The sequence below is a fragment of the Opisthorchis viverrini genome, assembly GCF_000715545.1.
Source record: "Opisthorchis viverrini unplaced genomic scaffold opera_v5_30, whole genome shotgun sequence".
Lineage (NCBI taxonomy): Eukaryota > Metazoa > Platyhelminthes > Trematoda > Opisthorchiida > Opisthorchiidae > Opisthorchis > Opisthorchis viverrini.
Window position 1 is genome coordinate 1,578,846 of NW_008751686.1, and position 17,603 is coordinate 1,596,448.

Sequence of the window (17,603 nt, forward strand, 5' to 3'; positions counted from 1 at the left end):
CCAGCTTTTTGTCTGCTGCTTTAAAGACCATTGCAAGTCGGAAAGCGGCAAGTGTTGTTAACCTTGTCGTTGTAAGTGAAGCCGCCTCTCCTAGGATCTGTATTAGTGCATGCTGCTGGGAGGGCTCAGCGAAGGATAGAAAGGCAGTGACTATGCTGGCGTTGTTAACCTTGTCGTTGTAAGTGAAGCCACCTCTCCTAGGATCTGTATTAGTCCATGCTGCTGGGAGGGCTCAGCGAAGGACAGAAAGGCAGTGACTATGCTGGTAATTTATAGACTGAATTTTTATTTTTGATACACGACAAGCAGCGGCATCAACCGAGTCCAGCGCACGAGCAGTACTGGCCTACCATCTAGCCCACCTTGGAGTGCGAAGACGCCCAGATTATCCAGAGGCCGTGGTTTATTGAATGGGTCCAGAAAACCTGAACCTCTCGACTAAGGTACAGGATGCGCAACTGAGAGTGCCACGAGACGAGCGACATTGGTATCTCAAACGGAGGTACCAACTAAGAGACTAGCAATAATTGGATGAGGAGGGGGAAATTGTGTGAAGAAAAAAGACGCCAGAAAAAGGATATTTTCTTTTTTTCTCTGTTGTATGCAGCGGGTAGAACGACCAGGTTGACTGAACCACGCAGCGAGCGGTGTGACATGAAATAAACAGTGGTTGTGTAAATTGGTGGTGGGCGCAAACAACTAGACAAGTGTAAGATTAATCTCCTCAATCTAAAGCCCTTGACTAAAAGCCCAGCCAAAAAACAGCGCTTATCGAAAGAACTAGGTCAGAAGAAACAAAGTTCAGCCAAATACATTAAAAGACAAACAATTCGACACCAATGGGGCTCCTAGAATAATGAGGCACGACCTTTCCACTCCGACCTCTTGTACTGCACAAACTGAGTCATCACTAAAATCTGTTATGCCAAATTCAGGGTAACGTAAACCTGGGAGAAGGCTGCATACCAGCAGACGTGGGAGAATAGGCCAAGTAACTAGTGGCATGCGGCACTGTACGCTTTCTTTGATTGAACCTTACGAGCGAGATCCAAGGTATGTACTTAAAAAGTCACTGTTATGACAGTTCTCAGTGGCTATCATTTTTGGTTTAAAAGCTTAATGCGTTCGAGTTTTGCTGGCGAGCTTCGACCGATTAGTGGTCACAAAGTATCCAGGTTCGTAAATCTCATGGCTTGGTATTTGTAACTGCGATTATTGCACTTTGGAATTTAACTACCGGTAACCAATAGTACAACGGTATCTACTACCGCAGCAATTAACCATCCGCATGTGAAGAAAGACTGTGATGGCCAGTGCGAACCCCATTCGCTTTCATCCATCAAAATGGCAACTGAAGTTTCACGTCCGTCACTGCCAGACTGATAGATCGTTGTTGGTCAGAGCATACTCCACACCTGCATCTATCTCCGGATACCTGTAGTGAGGTCGCAGAGTTTGTTTCCTGCGATATTCGGTAGGAATTTCGTGGATAAGTAACAACTTAAACGAACACTGAATACTGTGTTGCATGCATCAGGTCTAATATATGGGCACGGAAACTACGGTCCCTCTTGGTTAAAAATCACTGTTTTTGAGAGCCCCAAAAGGTTTGTTTCAAAAGGAATCCCATCGCAGCACTATCCAGCTCCAATTACCTGCGCTGAACGCACTTTTACTTGATTAAAGGGCTTCTGACTCAAAAAGCCCAAAAGCCTGGATTGTCTTTGGGTAAGAGGTTAGCGCAGAAAGCCCTGTCAGGCAATGCAGAAGCCCGCAACGTGTATTGAGGCAAGTGTCACTCTTGAACTTGTCAAATCCGCAGGCGTTTATGTTGGGGCTATCTAGATAATACTGCACAAGCCAAATTTGACTTTATTTCCGTCTTCCGCGAGGGAAACATTTATCAACCAGACACAGGAAGCATATGAAACTCCACTTCTCACATCCAGAATGCCCTGCTTGGGAACACCTGGTTACTCTGCCTGCCCCTTCTGATAGAAATCACCCAGGTGGACAGTGACGATTGACAGCTCAGGTGCGTTTATTGGCTGTTGATCAGGTGGTGGTTGATCCACTCTTCGGTTCCCGTGTGGTATCCAAGCCTCTACTGACCAAATGAAGTGCGTGGTCACCTTTTCAACAGCCCACAGACAGGTGCACTCTTCGGTTCCCGTGTGGTATCCAAGCGTCTACTGACCAAATGAAATGCCCACAGACAGGTAATCTTTGTGTATCGATTGTCTTGGCGGCTCAGCACGGCCCCGGCATTCCCAACTGTTGCGAAAATCACGACGCAATCTCCGTGATTTAGAGTTCATAGTACCCGAGGTGATCGGGCAGACGGCTGATCCACCCTATTTGTAAACAGTATTTGGCCCAGATATCGCTCAAGTGCCATATCTAGTTGAAATGTAAGAACTCCTTAGAGGCTTGACTCTTCTGGATTTTTCCTACAACACAATTTCAAAGTTTAAAATTTTAAACTAAATTTTCACCAGCTGCCTCTTACATCGGCCCGTCAAGCTATTCTACTAGTCTATGAGAAATCGGAGTGACCTAATTAGCCGTCAGATATTCCGCATGAGCACAGCAAATCATTCCATCACTTTTGTTAAACTGAATTGCCTACACAATGGCGATTAAGTTCAATCAACCTTGCTTGTTTTTCTCAGACTACAGAGTGACCGGACTTCCACCACAAAGCCCTCCAAAGTGCCTTTGTTCATATCAAAACTCATCGAAACAAGTGTGGCGCTTTTAAGTTCCCATCTACTCATCAGCTCTAAAAAGCATATTGTTTGCGCACATGGACGCAAAACTAGTATACTTTATCCGTATCGTCATTAGCGAAAGCATGCCTCACAGTTTTTACCTGATTATGCGTTTTGCGGGCACCAATATCAGGTTCCTTATTCGGAACACGGTGCAAACAATCTGTCTCTAGTCCGATTGATAGAGACGTGGCTTTCAATTGCGTAAACAGAAATTCAATGCGGAAGTTACTTTCAATAATCTGATTCGCAGGCACAAATGCATCAGCTTTTTACCGAACGTTTGCTGGTCCACAAACAACTGACCATGACAAGCACTGTGCCCCGGAATAAAAGCAGTTTCCTACTGGGGGTCGACTGTGGTCGAAACTGCGTGAAGACTGGCAGCGCCAATCTTTCTACTCCAATTTTTTTCAGGTATCAGTCAACCTCTCCATGCTCACGGTTTTTGTTATTCTACAAGTATACTCAATCATCTGCGGTAGCAACTACGGAGCCTAAGTGCAATCTGTGCGCTTACCTGTGACAGGCGGCGACCAGTCAGTCGTCTAGGGTTCGATGAATAGCGAACAAGCTGCGTCGTTGAGCACAGTGGGTGATGGGGGGAACAACATCTTGTAACTATTTTCGTCATAGATAAATTAAATCCTCAGCTATGGGCTGCTGGACTAATATACTGTAAAGCAACAACTTAGTAGCAATTGCTCTGGCCAGTTAGATAATATAGCCCGGTATGTTTTGACGTTTACCGAATTCACCGTTCGCTTTTCGTCACCATCTTTAGATATTGTAGCGCCAATTTTGTGTCATTGGCGCATTATATTCAGATTGGACAACCGTTTACTGGAAGCGAAAATTGAGTTTGTAAATTTTAAGAGCAACCGTTAGAAAACGACCACGGTCACCAGAAGGCGCGTTTAACATTTCGATTATCTGCAGTTGTCCCGACAGAGTACCTGACAGATGTGTGAGTATAAAATGCAAAAATACACTGCCGTGAGCATCAGGAACTGACAGAAGGTGATCTCTCTGTTGGTGGTGTTTGCTTTTAAAACTTCAGTTGACTCATGGGGTTTGGCACTCGAATGCGGAAAGCCACAAATGATCGAAATTCGGAATAAAACTCCATTTCAGCTTTCTGTATGGCGTTGAACAGGTTTGATTGGAGCTTGAAGGTTGTTTGTAATAGCATACGGTGGTGGTTACTGATATTCGAAAGACCAACGACTAAAATGAGTGGATTAGCCAACATTTTGACTGTCCGAAAATGCAAGTCCCGATTGGTTGATTGCGGAAGATGACAGTTGTTAATACTGCTACAGCACTGGTTCTAACTTCCAAGATTCCGAAGTAACGGACTTGCCAATTGGTTGTTAACTAGAACTAATGCATCCAATAGGACCGCAACAACGCAACTGAGAAGCTACTAAGCCTAGTTAATTGACTTCCTTATTTGGCAATTAGTTGAACTGTTGCGCAGTCTATGACGAGGCTTCTAAACTTCAATAGCTACTGTGATCTATAATACCCGTAATACGTGCATCCAGGGTCTACAAACATGATGTCTCGTTTATGGCTAACCTCAGGTGTTCGATGCTCATTCCAAGCATCATGTCGACCCGAGTATTGTCTATCCACAGAACTCTCCATTTCCTACATATAATCAAGAACCCGATCGCTGTGACATCTACGTACGCGGTGGTGGCGCACGGCAGCTTTTACCCACATCCTGTTGATTAGCCAGTCTTTGTGAGTTGCCAACTCTGGTCCACGTATGCACTGTGCAGATGAGACCCACTTTGACAACTTCAGCTATGGTTGTCTTAGAAAGAACAACCTCCAGAAGCTAACTACCCTGGTAAAGTGAATTGGGAACTGGCGCATTCAAAAGTCTCCAACCTCTTTTCCCATGGATAAGTAATGGAGTCCGGAGGATCTCATTTTTCACAGAACGGGTCCTTATTGAAGTAACGCTGAGCTCCAGGGTATGCTTTTGTAAACATCCATCTGTTTCTGATTAATTATTCTAATTGTTGTTCTAAAAAATGCACCAAAGTCGTGCTATCTGAGAGGTTACCTCTTGTGAGAAGTAAACAGACTTGGGTAATTATGTAGGATTCAGTTGCATAGTCCGCTTATAGCTAGAAATTCTGTCGGTTTTTCAGAACTGTATTGTGACTCAAACATACCCATGGGATGGTTTCAAAAAATCGTTCGACCATGTGATGATCCATTTGCCACTGAAATCTGACTGGACATATCGAATGAACCCAGATAAACCAGAAACTTCCTGAAGAGAAATTTTATATAACTGGTCGCACACTAACAAATGGGTCATCTCCTTCATCTATGAACGTGGTTGCCTGAAACTGGAGTACTACAATGGATCGCAACCTCGAAGCAGTTAACAGTGCATGGATGTGCCAACTAGGGTAGACCTGGTGAACAATTTATTTTCGTTCCAAGTTTCCGCCACAGAATGTTATTTACTGATGTCCTAAACATACTGTTTTGGATGAGCAACTGCGACTCAAAATCGCAAAATACCGTTTTCATGACAGAACTACTGCTGCTGTTCTGTCAGTAGTGTAGGGGATCGAGGTAAATGGATGAATTTTGATGTATTTAATGCTCTGCTGTTCACAACATTGATAACTGCATGATATGCAACGCTGGCTGAACAGATGGTGACGAGAACAAAAAACCTTACGAAGTCATTCACGATGACACTGGATGGTATAGATCATAGTGAGAAATTTAAGATTCGTGATATCTTCTTGGGAACATGAGAATATCTGCAATTCGAAGGTGTACTTATTCTAACCTTTTGAATGCAGTGTTGTCACCCAAAGGAATTTGTATGTTTTGGGAACATGAGAATATCTGCAATTCGAAGGTGTACTTATTCTAACCTTTTGAATGCAGTGTTGTCACCCAAAGGAAGTTTGTATGTTTGCATGCCTAGAAAATCAATGGTAAACATCCACCAAACAACCAGTTCTCAAACTTCAAACATCACACCACATCAAATTCTAGTGGTAGGTTGAGTAATCAAGAATAAACTGCTGTCAATAAATGTTTCAGAGATTTTTGGAGCATTAGAACTCAGCTTCCTTTGTTTCCTATATTTGCCAGTGTGTCCCAAAACCATGATGTATCCTCGCACTTTCAAGCTTCCATTTTGATCAGATTTCAACGGTTTACCTTGCCACTCGTAATCCAGTTAAGCCTGTAGCAAGATGTTCTCTTCCCCTTAACGTGACTACGCTTGATCTTTAGCGTTGTTTACATTTAGATCGGCCTGTTGTGAACAGGAGCGTTTGTTCCGTTGATCTGAACCTAACTTGGTTGTTGCTTGCATTACATTCTGTGCAAACTGCAGACTGGCAAGTGTGGATGTGAACTCCTTCGGGTCTGAGTTGATTGTGACAATGAGGAAAAATTGTGAACCCCCTGTGAGAACCGGTTTCAATATCTGTGTGAGCAATGCATCTTTGAAGGCTGGAAGTTTGCGCTTCCGAAGTGCTGTAAAAACACGTGACAAATTAAGTAAGGACTGGTTCACGCCAGTGCTGTTCCTTATCGTATTTGGAGTGTTCCTGTTAGCTGGAATAGATGCAATATTGGGAGAATTCGCCTCTGATCCTGTAGGTGTGTTTTGCACGGCAAGCATCTCAGATTCCTCTGTGTTGCAACGTTTCTCCCAGCTTGCCAAATCAGCGAGTATGATGGTTGAATAACTACTTTTCTCCTTTGTATGCTTAGATCCTCCTACAATCACAAGTTTCAAAATTAGGTGCATATTCTGATTTGCCCGTTCTGATTCACGAACGAGGTTTATATACCGATCAAATTCTAAAGCTGAGGAGATTTCAACTGCCTTAATGTTCATGCATATTGAGTCATCTCTTATCGCCAGTGCGTGAGTCGTCGTGAAACAATGTTTCTCTTCTTTTAGTAAATCCACCAGACGTTCGTCGTCCACAGCCATCGCTCTGAGATAGACACTATACTTCCACTCAGTTCTTTGATTGACCAGTGATAACAACAGATGTACGGTGTCCTGGGCAATACCTTTGGCAATTTCCGCTCGGTTGTTTGTAATCTTTCTCGCACTCAGTCCTCCAAACATTGTGAACGTTTTTCCACTTTTCCGAGGTCCATATGTCATCACACAAAGATTACACCCATCCAGACAACGTGTAAGAGATTGGCTGACTTTGCGGAATATTTCATGGTGCCCCGAGCCTGGTCCTACCACATTTTCGAAAATAAAACAACGCAGCTGATCCGTGTCCAGGCGGATGGCGGGTCTAGCTGTGTCTTGATCCGCGTCACTTGAACTCGGCAGTGATTTTGGAAACAATAGTTTATCGTCCGAAATAACTTGTAAGTAGTTTTCTGGATGTGGTTTGATTCGGCAACTCACACGAATGGAGCCAATGATATCATGGAGACGTTTAGACAGCAGTCGACGCTGCTGTTCTTCCTCTCGCAACATACCTTCCAAGTCGCGTTTGTGACATTCCAGTAGTTTGATCTCTGATTGTAGTTTATTCATCTCATGAGTTTTGGTCAACTGCATCTGTTTGGCGGCTTCATGAACTTCCAGTACGGGTGTACTGATCCTGGTTTGCAACTGTCCCACACTCTGTCGACCGACTACATCGTTCTCATCTTGGCTGTTGGCGGATGTTGCTCGAGGTGCTTTTTTCTGCAAAATAGCTTCTTCTGTCTCTTGGATATTCTTTTCAATAGCCTGTATCCTACTCTCCTGTTCCGATACATACTTTTTCAGCTGGTTTCGTTGTTCTTTAGTTTTGTGAAGCAAATGTGATAAACGGCATTTCATTTCATTTTGGTGTTTTATCTCTTCAGCATAGAGGTTGTGGTGCGCAAGCAAGTCCTGAATGTACACGCTAGATATAGATATTGCGAGATCATCAAATTCATATGTTGATGCTCGACGGCGGCCTTTTGGAGAATCATTATTCAGAGCCACGTCGTTGACTGCGTCTTTAATTGCTGCTTCTTGCCTATGTTCGGGATCCCAGGGCGTTGTAAGCACATCATTAAAAAACTCAGTCTCTAGGGCGTGGCCAAATGAATCCGCTTTAGGGCCAAGTCCGGCCTGACTTCCTTCATTGGTTATGCCCCGTTTACCTCTAGCTTCTAGAAGCAAAACCAACTCTAGTAGTTTGAGATATCGGGACTTCCATCTTCTCCCCATAAAAGCTTGCTGTCCATCAATAGTAGCTTGAGAGGTTAAAGTTTTTTCGTATGCATCTTTTTTGCCTGCCACCTGAAATGCAAAATCATCTAACAATTCTTCCAGTCGTTTTGGTTCTCCGTTCAGACGAACTTTTCGTTGAATTGCTTCGAGTATTTTGAGGTTCTCTGCCTCCAAAAAGCATAGACATTTGTACAAACGGTTGTAATAGAACTTGTATTTTGAACCCGGAATATCATTCAGGGAACACACGGATTGAGAATCTCCAACCATACTGGAACTTGCATTGTCTGCATGACCACTCGAAGTTATAGAGGGCTGAATGGAAGTTTGATCGGATGACGGTAGAGAGTTAGGCTCCTTTGACATGTTCAGCTAAGTTGTGCTGCGTGACATTCAAACGTCACAGGCATAAAAATCGATAAGTGAGCTAGCCAGTTGGTTGTACTTGTTGCAGGTTTCACCTCGTTCCAGCTGACTATCTAGATATTGCTCTGTGTAGCAGACATTCAGCACGATAGTGGAGGCGTGAACAGCTTTTGGTCTATCCACTAGTGGTTACAAAACTAGTTGGTGTTTTGACAATTTGTTCGACCTAACTACCATGACAGAAGAGAGTTTTATGAGCATGTATTTTTACCCAGAAAAAGTATCTTCCGTTTGTCCAAAAATCCCTCTCCATCTTAGGAAAACACCTAAGTCAGTCTCATCGCGAAAGAATTATTGGATTCAAGATTACAGCACAGAGATCGATTATTAGTAAAAAAAACACTCCAATAATCACACAAGTCACCAGTGGGAGACCCAATAGCCTTAGCGGAGATTTCTGTCATTAATTGGTACCTGAATGTACAAATTATTGACTGTGGTCACATTCCACATGTTCCCCCTCCCTTATTGCTTTTATGGGTCTAAGAGCCCCCACCATTTCGGATATCATTTACTACAATGTATCTGAAGGTCACGGATAAGCGCAAATGTGGTGGGACCATTACCTCAATAAGTACTGTCAGCTTACTGATCTCTAGTTTACTTGTTTAGCTATTCTTTTTGCTATGCATTCGTTAATTACTGAACTCACTCATCTATCCATTCAGCCATTCGTTCATTCATTACATCACTCAACCATTCAGTTGGTCATTCACTTTCACTTTGGATCTTTTATTTGATATATGGAACAGTCATTAGCATCCTTTCCGCAAAGAAACAAGTAATGATGTCAAGTGATTTCAACAAATGCTTATTCAGATCTTGTTGTAGATTCCGCTTTGTAATCGAAAATCAGGGGGGGGCTCAACCGGCAGCAGTCAACCACCAGTTATTACCGCGTTCTATTTAGGTACTTGCATTACTTTGTAAGAAATACGCAAGTTTACAAACTACCATTGTGCTGTGTCGTCGACATTGATGGAATATATAAATGTATAATTACTGTCACTGCTACCGGTGGCTGGTTCCCAGTAGGAACAAGTTGAAGCGATCATTCTCGGGTCTATTTGGTTTGTCTGTACACTTCGAGTAGCTTTTAAATTCACAATTGGAGGACAACTAGGATAACAAGATGCATGGGATATCTGGGTCTCAATTTTGATTCAGATTCCAGACCAGGGCGCATAATCAGCGTTTCCTAACAAATCCAGTCAACTAGTTGGCCGGTTATCATGTGGTCAGAAGCTCGAGGCTGCCTATCTGATTCCTCTCGGTCCACCTGACGAGCTTCAAAAGGAGAGAATGGCTTCGATCGGCTGTATGCCTTTGACATACACTTCTTCGAGTTCAACCTACTTTATTAGGCCTTACACCCGCCAACTGAAGCGGTTTTGACTTGAGATTCAAAAGGCTATCTAAATCTTTTCGCCTTTCAGCCAAGTGCAAAGTTTCAAGGTTGAGTTGGCCTGACGTTTGGGGCATTCTGGCATTTTCTGCTTGAGAGGGTGTACAAAAAGTTGTGAGGGCTAACCGTTTTCTTCGGTTTTCTATGCTTTGTTTCGACTCAGAATATCCTTACTTTGAATACACCTGTCCAAGTTCATAATTTGTTGAACTTGTTTTGGTTTTTGCTTCCTTGGGGAAGAATCCCTTGAAGGTAACGTAAATTTGATAACCGAATGAAATCCCCCACTAAACTAGTCCCAAATACATGCAAAATTGAGCTTGTTCATAATTATGTAGCATCATCCTTCATTTGCCTTCCGGGGCTAGCTTCTATGCATTTTTCCTTTAATCATCCCATACCGCGTAGCGCGTTACAGATACCTGTCTATATAAGCGGTCGAATAAAATTTTTGGCTGTGTGCTTCATTCCGCATGTTTTTATTCGCTTTTTGCAAGCTTGTTTTGCAAGTTATTCCGGTAAGCATTCGTCCAGTAGAGAAACTCTTATCTCGTTAATTAAGTATACTGAGCAAGGCACTGTCACGGCGTGGTATCTTTTGTCTCACATGCTCCCCGTAGCAGAACGACTGAAGATTACCAGTAAATGTTTCGTTGAAAGATTCGACTGTGATTTCTGTTCCTGGCTAAGCTGATATTGGAGAATATCCTGGATAATCGAAGATTCCCCATTCTGATTTTGATGGTTGTCGGTTGCCTTACTCCACACCGTGTCGGCAGCAAACCAAGTAATCCGAACCTCTCACATTGCACTTTCATTGTTATCTCTTCATTCATGGTTCGCTAATGTGTGATTTTGACCTAAACTGACCCCGCACTCCATGTGCATTCTTGTCGGCCAATGGGATTTGCTCTTCAAACATGCAGCACAATGAAGTACATACTACAGACGTCCCACGCTTTTTAAAAATTGGAGAATCTATTTTACATATACGTCATTTCTCATCTGTTTGTTTGCAGCTTTCGGAAACCTCTATCTCAAAGTGCCGTGTAAAGTTTGCGGCAAACCCCCAATTTTCTTACCTGAAGACACTGATAAGGAGGTGAGCCAGTAATGAATTTTTCGCTCACCTCGGTATTCTTGTAGCCCGATGAAGCCGCTGTATTAGCGAGCCACACTGTATACCATCCTTGAGAGGGCTTGCGGGTTGTCCCGATAGCCATATTATGAGCATAATAAATGCTTATTTTGATCACGAACACGTTACGTAGACTGCACAGAAAGTTTTCAGTGCTCAAATGTCAAAATAGGTTGTGGACCCTTTTACCTTTTGCATAATTAATGAATTCGAATTTCTTACTTCGTTGCACTAATCTATTTTTAGTGGTGTGTCAAGACAATAAACTTTGATGTTCCGGATATCGTGCCACCTGAAAAATGAGGCGGTCTTTGTGCAGCATATTCAGTTGGAAAATTTCATAAGCAGCAGATTCATTCGGGTCACCTGTTAACATCAGAGTGGTCTTCAATCGAATGAGTTTTGTCGGCCCCCTGTTTTTTTTCATTTCAGGAAGTTGATTATGATTTATGTGAATGGATTTATGTCCTGATTATCTCATCTCATCACTTTGTAACGCGCAAAGACCGTCCTCCCATAGGGAATCTGGTAGCGACATTTTATCAATACAATGCATGAAAATTGATCTAATAATACTATTTAGAAAAAGGCAAACATTTTGGTCGAAACTGTACGAGGTTCGACCACAGGCAACCCGAGAAATGTATCTCAGTCAAAGTTAACAGTGGGCGATTTCGTACTTGACAGTATATCCGATTCGACTAGTTGTGCAGGGCGTGCCTAGTAGAACGATCGCATCTGTTTGGAACATTACTAACAATAAACAGACTTGCCTGAATCCTTGTGTTCAGGCTAGTAAGTGGTTGAGCCTTCAGCAATAGGTTGTTTTAGGGAACCTAGAAAAACAGATTTGAAAACACAGGCTAATTGATCTGTTCCATCTAGACGGCTGGCCGAATACGTAGTACCATTTATTTCACATATGTCACACATTTTATCCATCCTACCAGGGGTTAAGATTTACTTGGCTTTCTATTTTATACTACTCGTGAGTAGCTTAAAAGTGAGACAAAAACAAGGGGAAGAAATTGAGTTGTCCACCCAGTGTTGAATCCCTTAAAAATTTTCTGTTGCGCGAGAAGTACTCTAAGGATTGAGGCAAACAGTCACCGCCGCTTCAGGCCGGAACGCGGCTTTCATGCGTTTCTGAGATGACGGATATTTTTGCACTTATATCAGGCTGAGGACTAGTGTTCATAGTGAACAGTACATAAAGTGTGAGAACACAGGTGTTTCAAACCAGTCGAACCATCTTAAATCTTTTGTGTGAAGCCATATACTAAGGGGAGTGATGAAAAACGAAGGATCTTATTTCTGCCCCACCAAAAATACCCTGGGTGCCCATGTTTAAATTTGTTTTATTGATTTAACTGAAATAGCTATAGGAAATAACCGAAGGTAGGATTTTTCCGATTTACAGTCCCAAAAGTCCAGAAAAAGAAAAACTCGGCCATCGTATTCATAGTGGTGGCTGACGGATAGTGGTGATGGCTGACCGCTCTCCTCTGATATCTTGTTGGAGAAAACTCAACCTTTCCTCGTATATTACTTGAGAATTAAGTAATAAGTGGCTGTTTCGGTTGGTAACTACATACTTGCTCTGTTGAATGCTTGATCTCGTTAGATTCCATGTGTGAAAATGAATAAGTGCTAGTGGAAGGTCGCTACGGTTTCAGGCGGAGGCACCGCGGCCTTATACTTTCCGATAACTCAGCAGTGGTGAGGATGGCAATCCTATTCCAAAGCTATATCGAAACCATGGTTCACACAATAAACCAAACTGATTCACCGAAAAAGTAGCCTAGCGCCCAATCTGGTGCACTATGTTACAAAATGCATGAGTTCCCAGTTGGACCGCAAAATATAAGAGATATTCTTCGGGTTATTCCTTTATTGTTCTGTTCAGAGATTCTACATTTCTAAGAATTCTGATGCAATTTTCATCGTGATTTCCTGTGAGAACGGCAATAATTCCATGTTCTTTCACTGAGATTTTCCTTACTGTCTCGTTAGTTGGTGGTAGTAGTAGTAGTAGCTACACAGTTTGTAGGACAGGTGTAATCGATATTTCTTCCATGATGTCTGTCTGTCATTTGGAAGACTTCAAGGATTTTGGCCGAATGCTCCATTGAGAAAGTTGTTGTATCAGCCTGTGAAATGTGGACATCCTCTCCTCAAGCCGGTGCAACGCGTGATATAATTCCTGCGCCGTAACCAAGTGTTGATTCAGTAGTGGAATAATGTTTGAGACAGCGCCCAAGTTTGTTTGCAGCAGATCGACGGTGGTTTGAAGCTCACCAACGCTTCTACTAGTGATTGCCCGGACGTCAAGCAGCTGATCACCAAGACCTTGAAAGTCATCAGGAATTATAAGAAATAGACTGCTGAATTCCTCCAGTAATTCGGTGAGTCGCCTTAAACTTGGAGACAGTGCAAGTATTGTGGGTGTGTTTGGGGTGCCGAATTTTTTACCTTCGTCGGAGTACACTAAGGAATTTTTATTCGAGGTAGTCTGGTCGCAGCTCGAACCCAGGTAAGCCATGCTGGATTCGACTTTTCTTATTGGTTCTTCATCTAGGCCTGTTAAGCGAAACAGCTTTGCGTCACTTTGGTGAGTTCCCATCTCTGAACGCAAATGACGTCTAGCGGATGAATTTGTGGGGTTTCTGGGGCACTGGCTTGTGCACAAGTTTGCATTCGAATTGGTGCCCTTCTGAGTGGGCCTCGGTACTGTTGGGGTTCTGTTCTGGCGAGCGGTTAGTGGGACAACATTTGAGCATCGAACAATGGGGTTGAGTTGTTGCTGCGCTGGGTAATTCCAGCACGCTTTATCTCTGATGGGGTCTGGAAATACATTGGACTGTATTTGTTGACTGACTGCCGGGTGGGGTGCATATCTATTACGTCTCTTGGTTGTTTGCCTTTGTCTCGCCCGAGCATGCAAACATGGGGCAAATTGATCCGATACAGTAGCCATATTACTTGGATTTGTACCGAGGTAGACGTTCACGGTTTCTGCATCCACTGATCTACTGTTGTCCTGAGGTTTTACAGTCTTGTTACCCATTGCGAATTTTACATCATTTTCTGGTTGTTTCGTGGCACTTGACGTCAAGCAGGCCGACAGTGGGCAGTCAAATTATGCCATTGATTTGTTCACGTGATATCATGTTCACTTCCGCCAGTCACCCGAGTAGTTTAAGGTCGTTTGGTCCGCACTATGTAGAAGTGATTGAGTTATAGGATAGATTGAAATGGCTCACCATCATCATATTGTCGTCTTACGGCCTGTTGACCATGTGCGAGAACGCCATAGGCAATTTAAGACCTGACGGGACTTCATATCAGGCCTGAGACATTTCACTAAAAAAACATCAAACTTCTTGTGAGAACCTTTGTAAACGGCTATACACCTAGAAACCAACCTTTAGTCTTTACGTTCCTGGAGTAGACTGCGGTAAACCAGTGAATCGCGGGTGTGTTTCACCTTCTCGGTTGGAGTTTTCATCATTGTGCCTCATCAGAGGCACTGAAAGATAGGACCAGTGAATGGCGTCACATAGTCTTTGTTTCGTCCGTTTCTATTTAGACGATTGGAATGGACATTTGAAGATGATGGAGCCCATTCTACCGGTTCCATCCACCGTGTTGCTATTTTGATATCTTTCGAGTCACTACTGGCTTTCACGAGTCTTTTAGACAACTACTAACTTACGGTAGGCACCACTAAGATTCTCAATAACGCACTGATGACGTCACCTTGATTGGTGATGAAACGTTTGTAATCAAATTACCCAGCTCAGCGAACAAACAACTGACAGCAGATAACTTTCAAAGATTTCCCCGCAAACTATCAGTTTAGCAGTAGAGACCTTCTTCCAGTCACCAAGAATCAAACAAACTAGTGTTTTAGATTTGTGCGTTGACTCCCTAAGGTCATGATCAATTTATTAAAACGATGTGCATCATTTTGTTTTTATGCAATCACTTCTTCCATCGACTTGCCTTATTGCTTGCGTTGTAATGTACAGCCAAACTCCGGTTAAGTAGCCAATATCGGGATATTGAAGACTCTCTGCAGCTAACCAAATGGGGTTTATGTGCGGCCATGACATTTTCCAGTGAAGTAACCAGTTTTAAGTGTTATCATCAATGTCATCATCGACTGCTGCTGTTGATGATGCTGCAGTACAGTAATTCTAACTGTCACAGTATCGTTTGCCGATTGGTTGGGGACCTGGAGTAGATAGCTACGCATTGGAGGCGGGAGCTGGTGAAAGTGATGCACAAATACAGAGAGTTTTAGTGGACTTTTCATTGGGTAGATTGGGATGGGAGCCATGCATTGAAAACAACGCCTTGAATTTATAAGTATCGATTGAAAACACGACTGGTACCAATTCAGGGAGACAGTAATTACCAGCGCAGCTGAGTTTTCTGTCAATGGTCTTCAAACTTCACTAGCAAGTCACTGTTTGGCCTTTTTGCCGGTTTCCACCCTTCAAATGGTTGTGCGAAGCGGATTCTTCGAGTAATTTGATCGACTGGCATACGGAATACATGGCCAACCAGCGCAACTTATTGGATGTGATCAGTTCATCTGTCGTTCTACGCATGCCGAAGGATAGTCTATTGAAGAGAGTAATGTTCTCCTTGCCTCCTTCAAAATAGTGTGAACTGCGAGGTGTACTTGGTTGAAGGGCTTAGAGGTGTAGGCAGTATTCACGTATATGGTAGATCACTTCTTGACCTATTTTTCCACTTTTTTATTTTAGATTTTTAATTATGACTAAATAAACTCAATGGCTCTACAACAGTGAAGCATCAGTGTCAGCACTGATGCTGCTGCGCCCAATAATAATATTAGTATTGTTATTAGAATTAATATTATATTAATAATAAAAATAACAATGCTAGCAGCGATACTTTCAAAGGCCTGCGATGTGGCTTTTTTCGATTAAACAACGGTCTTTTCAGGTCGGCTTTATCTCGCGATTCAAGCCAGCTTCATATATACAGACCGGCTTAATTCAATTATACTTAATTCCTTCACGTTTGTTTCTCATTGGGGACTACAGCCGCACAACTTCATGAAAACCGAAAACCGGTCGAGGACTGGTGAAACCATGGTGAATATTCATGGAGCCGGACACTTGAAGAACTAAGATCCTAATCAAGTCCGAATGAATCCCTTGTTTACGGTATTTTCCAGTTAAACGTGTCGTGCAAAGGCTACCCACCTTTTACCTAGACTAAATTATTTTTTTCGACAAGGTCGATGAAGTTCTCGACAGGGAAACGCTACTTTCTACCAGTTGGAGCGCAGCAGATGTGGCATTATCCAGGTGGCCAATACACTAAGCCAATATATAAGTGTACAAATATAAATATATGAATATGTATACATACTATATACAATATATAATATACACAGATGACATATAATATAATATAAATGTAATATATATATATAATATATAAATACAAAAAATATACTTTGAATATCGTCCATAATGAAACATGAGGCGATCCCTTCATAATGTGCTTGGTTTGAGAAGGTCACGGATGAAAGTCTGATTTGAGTCCAGCTTAACACAAAAAGTTGATAACCGAAGGGAAACTTATACACTGTGCTTACATGGTGATCCCCATAAGAATAAAACTGGTATTTATCTATCGACCAGTGATTTCAGCCGTATGTTACCACGTAATCGACTAAGTAAAACCCGCCGAATCGTCATCTAATTTAAGAAGTCTAGCAACATATCCATCTGCGCCATATAGATACCACGTAAGTAAAGGATTGACTAAGCAATCCCTTCGTATGCACTTTTTTCCATATACCAGGTAGGTTTGACCATTGTCAGGATACTGAGAGGGGTAGCCTTAATAAACTCGAGTCATTTGCCTGTTGAAATTATGGATGTTCTACAATGTACTTTTAACTTTGTTGCTTCGTTTTTGTGGCTTGGAATGCGTGCTATTGCCTATAATCGTGACTGTAGTTTAATTGGTGAATTCGGGGGAATCACATGAATAGCTTCTTCAGTATTAGATACTAAGTTTTCCCATTCTCGGCCATAAGACTCTCTCTGGGTTCTCGTTGCCGAGTATCAAACGTTGGGGTAATACCTTATACTTCGAGCTTAGCGAATTAAACGTAAACTGTTTGCTACTTTTAGAACACCATGGTTTTCAACTCCACCGATGAATAAGCTTCTATTGCGTTTATAGCAACCCCTAACCGGTGTTTACTTTTCGAGTTATTGTCAATTTTATTTCCTGAAAATTTGAACTTTTGAATTTCACACCTTATCCGCTATGTTGCGCCTTATCCCAAAAAGGCCGCGCTTGTGTACTATTGGCCAGTTGGACTTTGTGTGTGCTAGCAAATTTGTTGTTCCCCAAAGTCGCTATATATATATATATATATATATATTCGGCGATGCTCCCGCTGCAACTTGCCTTTTATTGAGGCAGTAAAAACCTCTCCTCCAAAGCTCCGGTGTTATTCTCTCTGCACTAGAGTGGGTAGGCTTGCTTCATAGCTGGGAATTTGTGCGCTCGTACCGAAGTCGCCTATAGTCGTTGATCGTATCCGTGCAGATACACAACTTTTTCGCATGCTAT

At 42.5% G+C, this 17,603-nt stretch overlaps 3 protein-coding genes across 3 annotated transcripts in view; 1 reads left to right on the top strand and 2 right to left on the bottom strand.

Annotated features, from left to right (window-relative positions):
• Positions 1–1,003: 1,003 nt before the first annotated feature.
• The window catches only part of T265_02461 (hypothetical protein), a gene marked incomplete at both ends in the record, with an annotated part of 52,215 nt that continues 35,615 nt past the window's right edge, over positions 1,004–17,603 (top strand). The window contains 3 exons of the mRNA XM_009166710.1: positions 1,004–1,053; positions 6,154–6,422; positions 10,855–10,937. Of these exons, the coding sequence (XP_009164974.1) occupies positions 1,004–1,053; positions 6,154–6,422; positions 10,855–10,937 (402 nt within the window). The remainder of the gene's footprint in view (positions 1,054–6,153; positions 6,423–10,854; positions 10,938–17,603) is intronic.
• T265_02462 (hypothetical protein) lies at positions 6,034–8,274 on the bottom strand (the record flags this gene model as incomplete). The annotated part of the gene is made up of 1 exon (XM_009166711.1): positions 6,034–8,274. One exon carries the CDS (start codon positions 8,272–8,274, stop codon positions 6,034–6,036), a length of 2,241 nt encoding a protein of 746 aa, XP_009164975.1.
• On the bottom strand, positions 13,063–14,040 carry T265_02463 (hypothetical protein; the record flags this gene model as incomplete). Its single annotated transcript, XM_009166712.1, has 1 exon — positions 13,063–14,040. The coding sequence occupies one exon, from the start codon at positions 14,038–14,040 to the stop codon at positions 13,063–13,065; it is 978 nt and encodes a 325-aa protein (XP_009164976.1).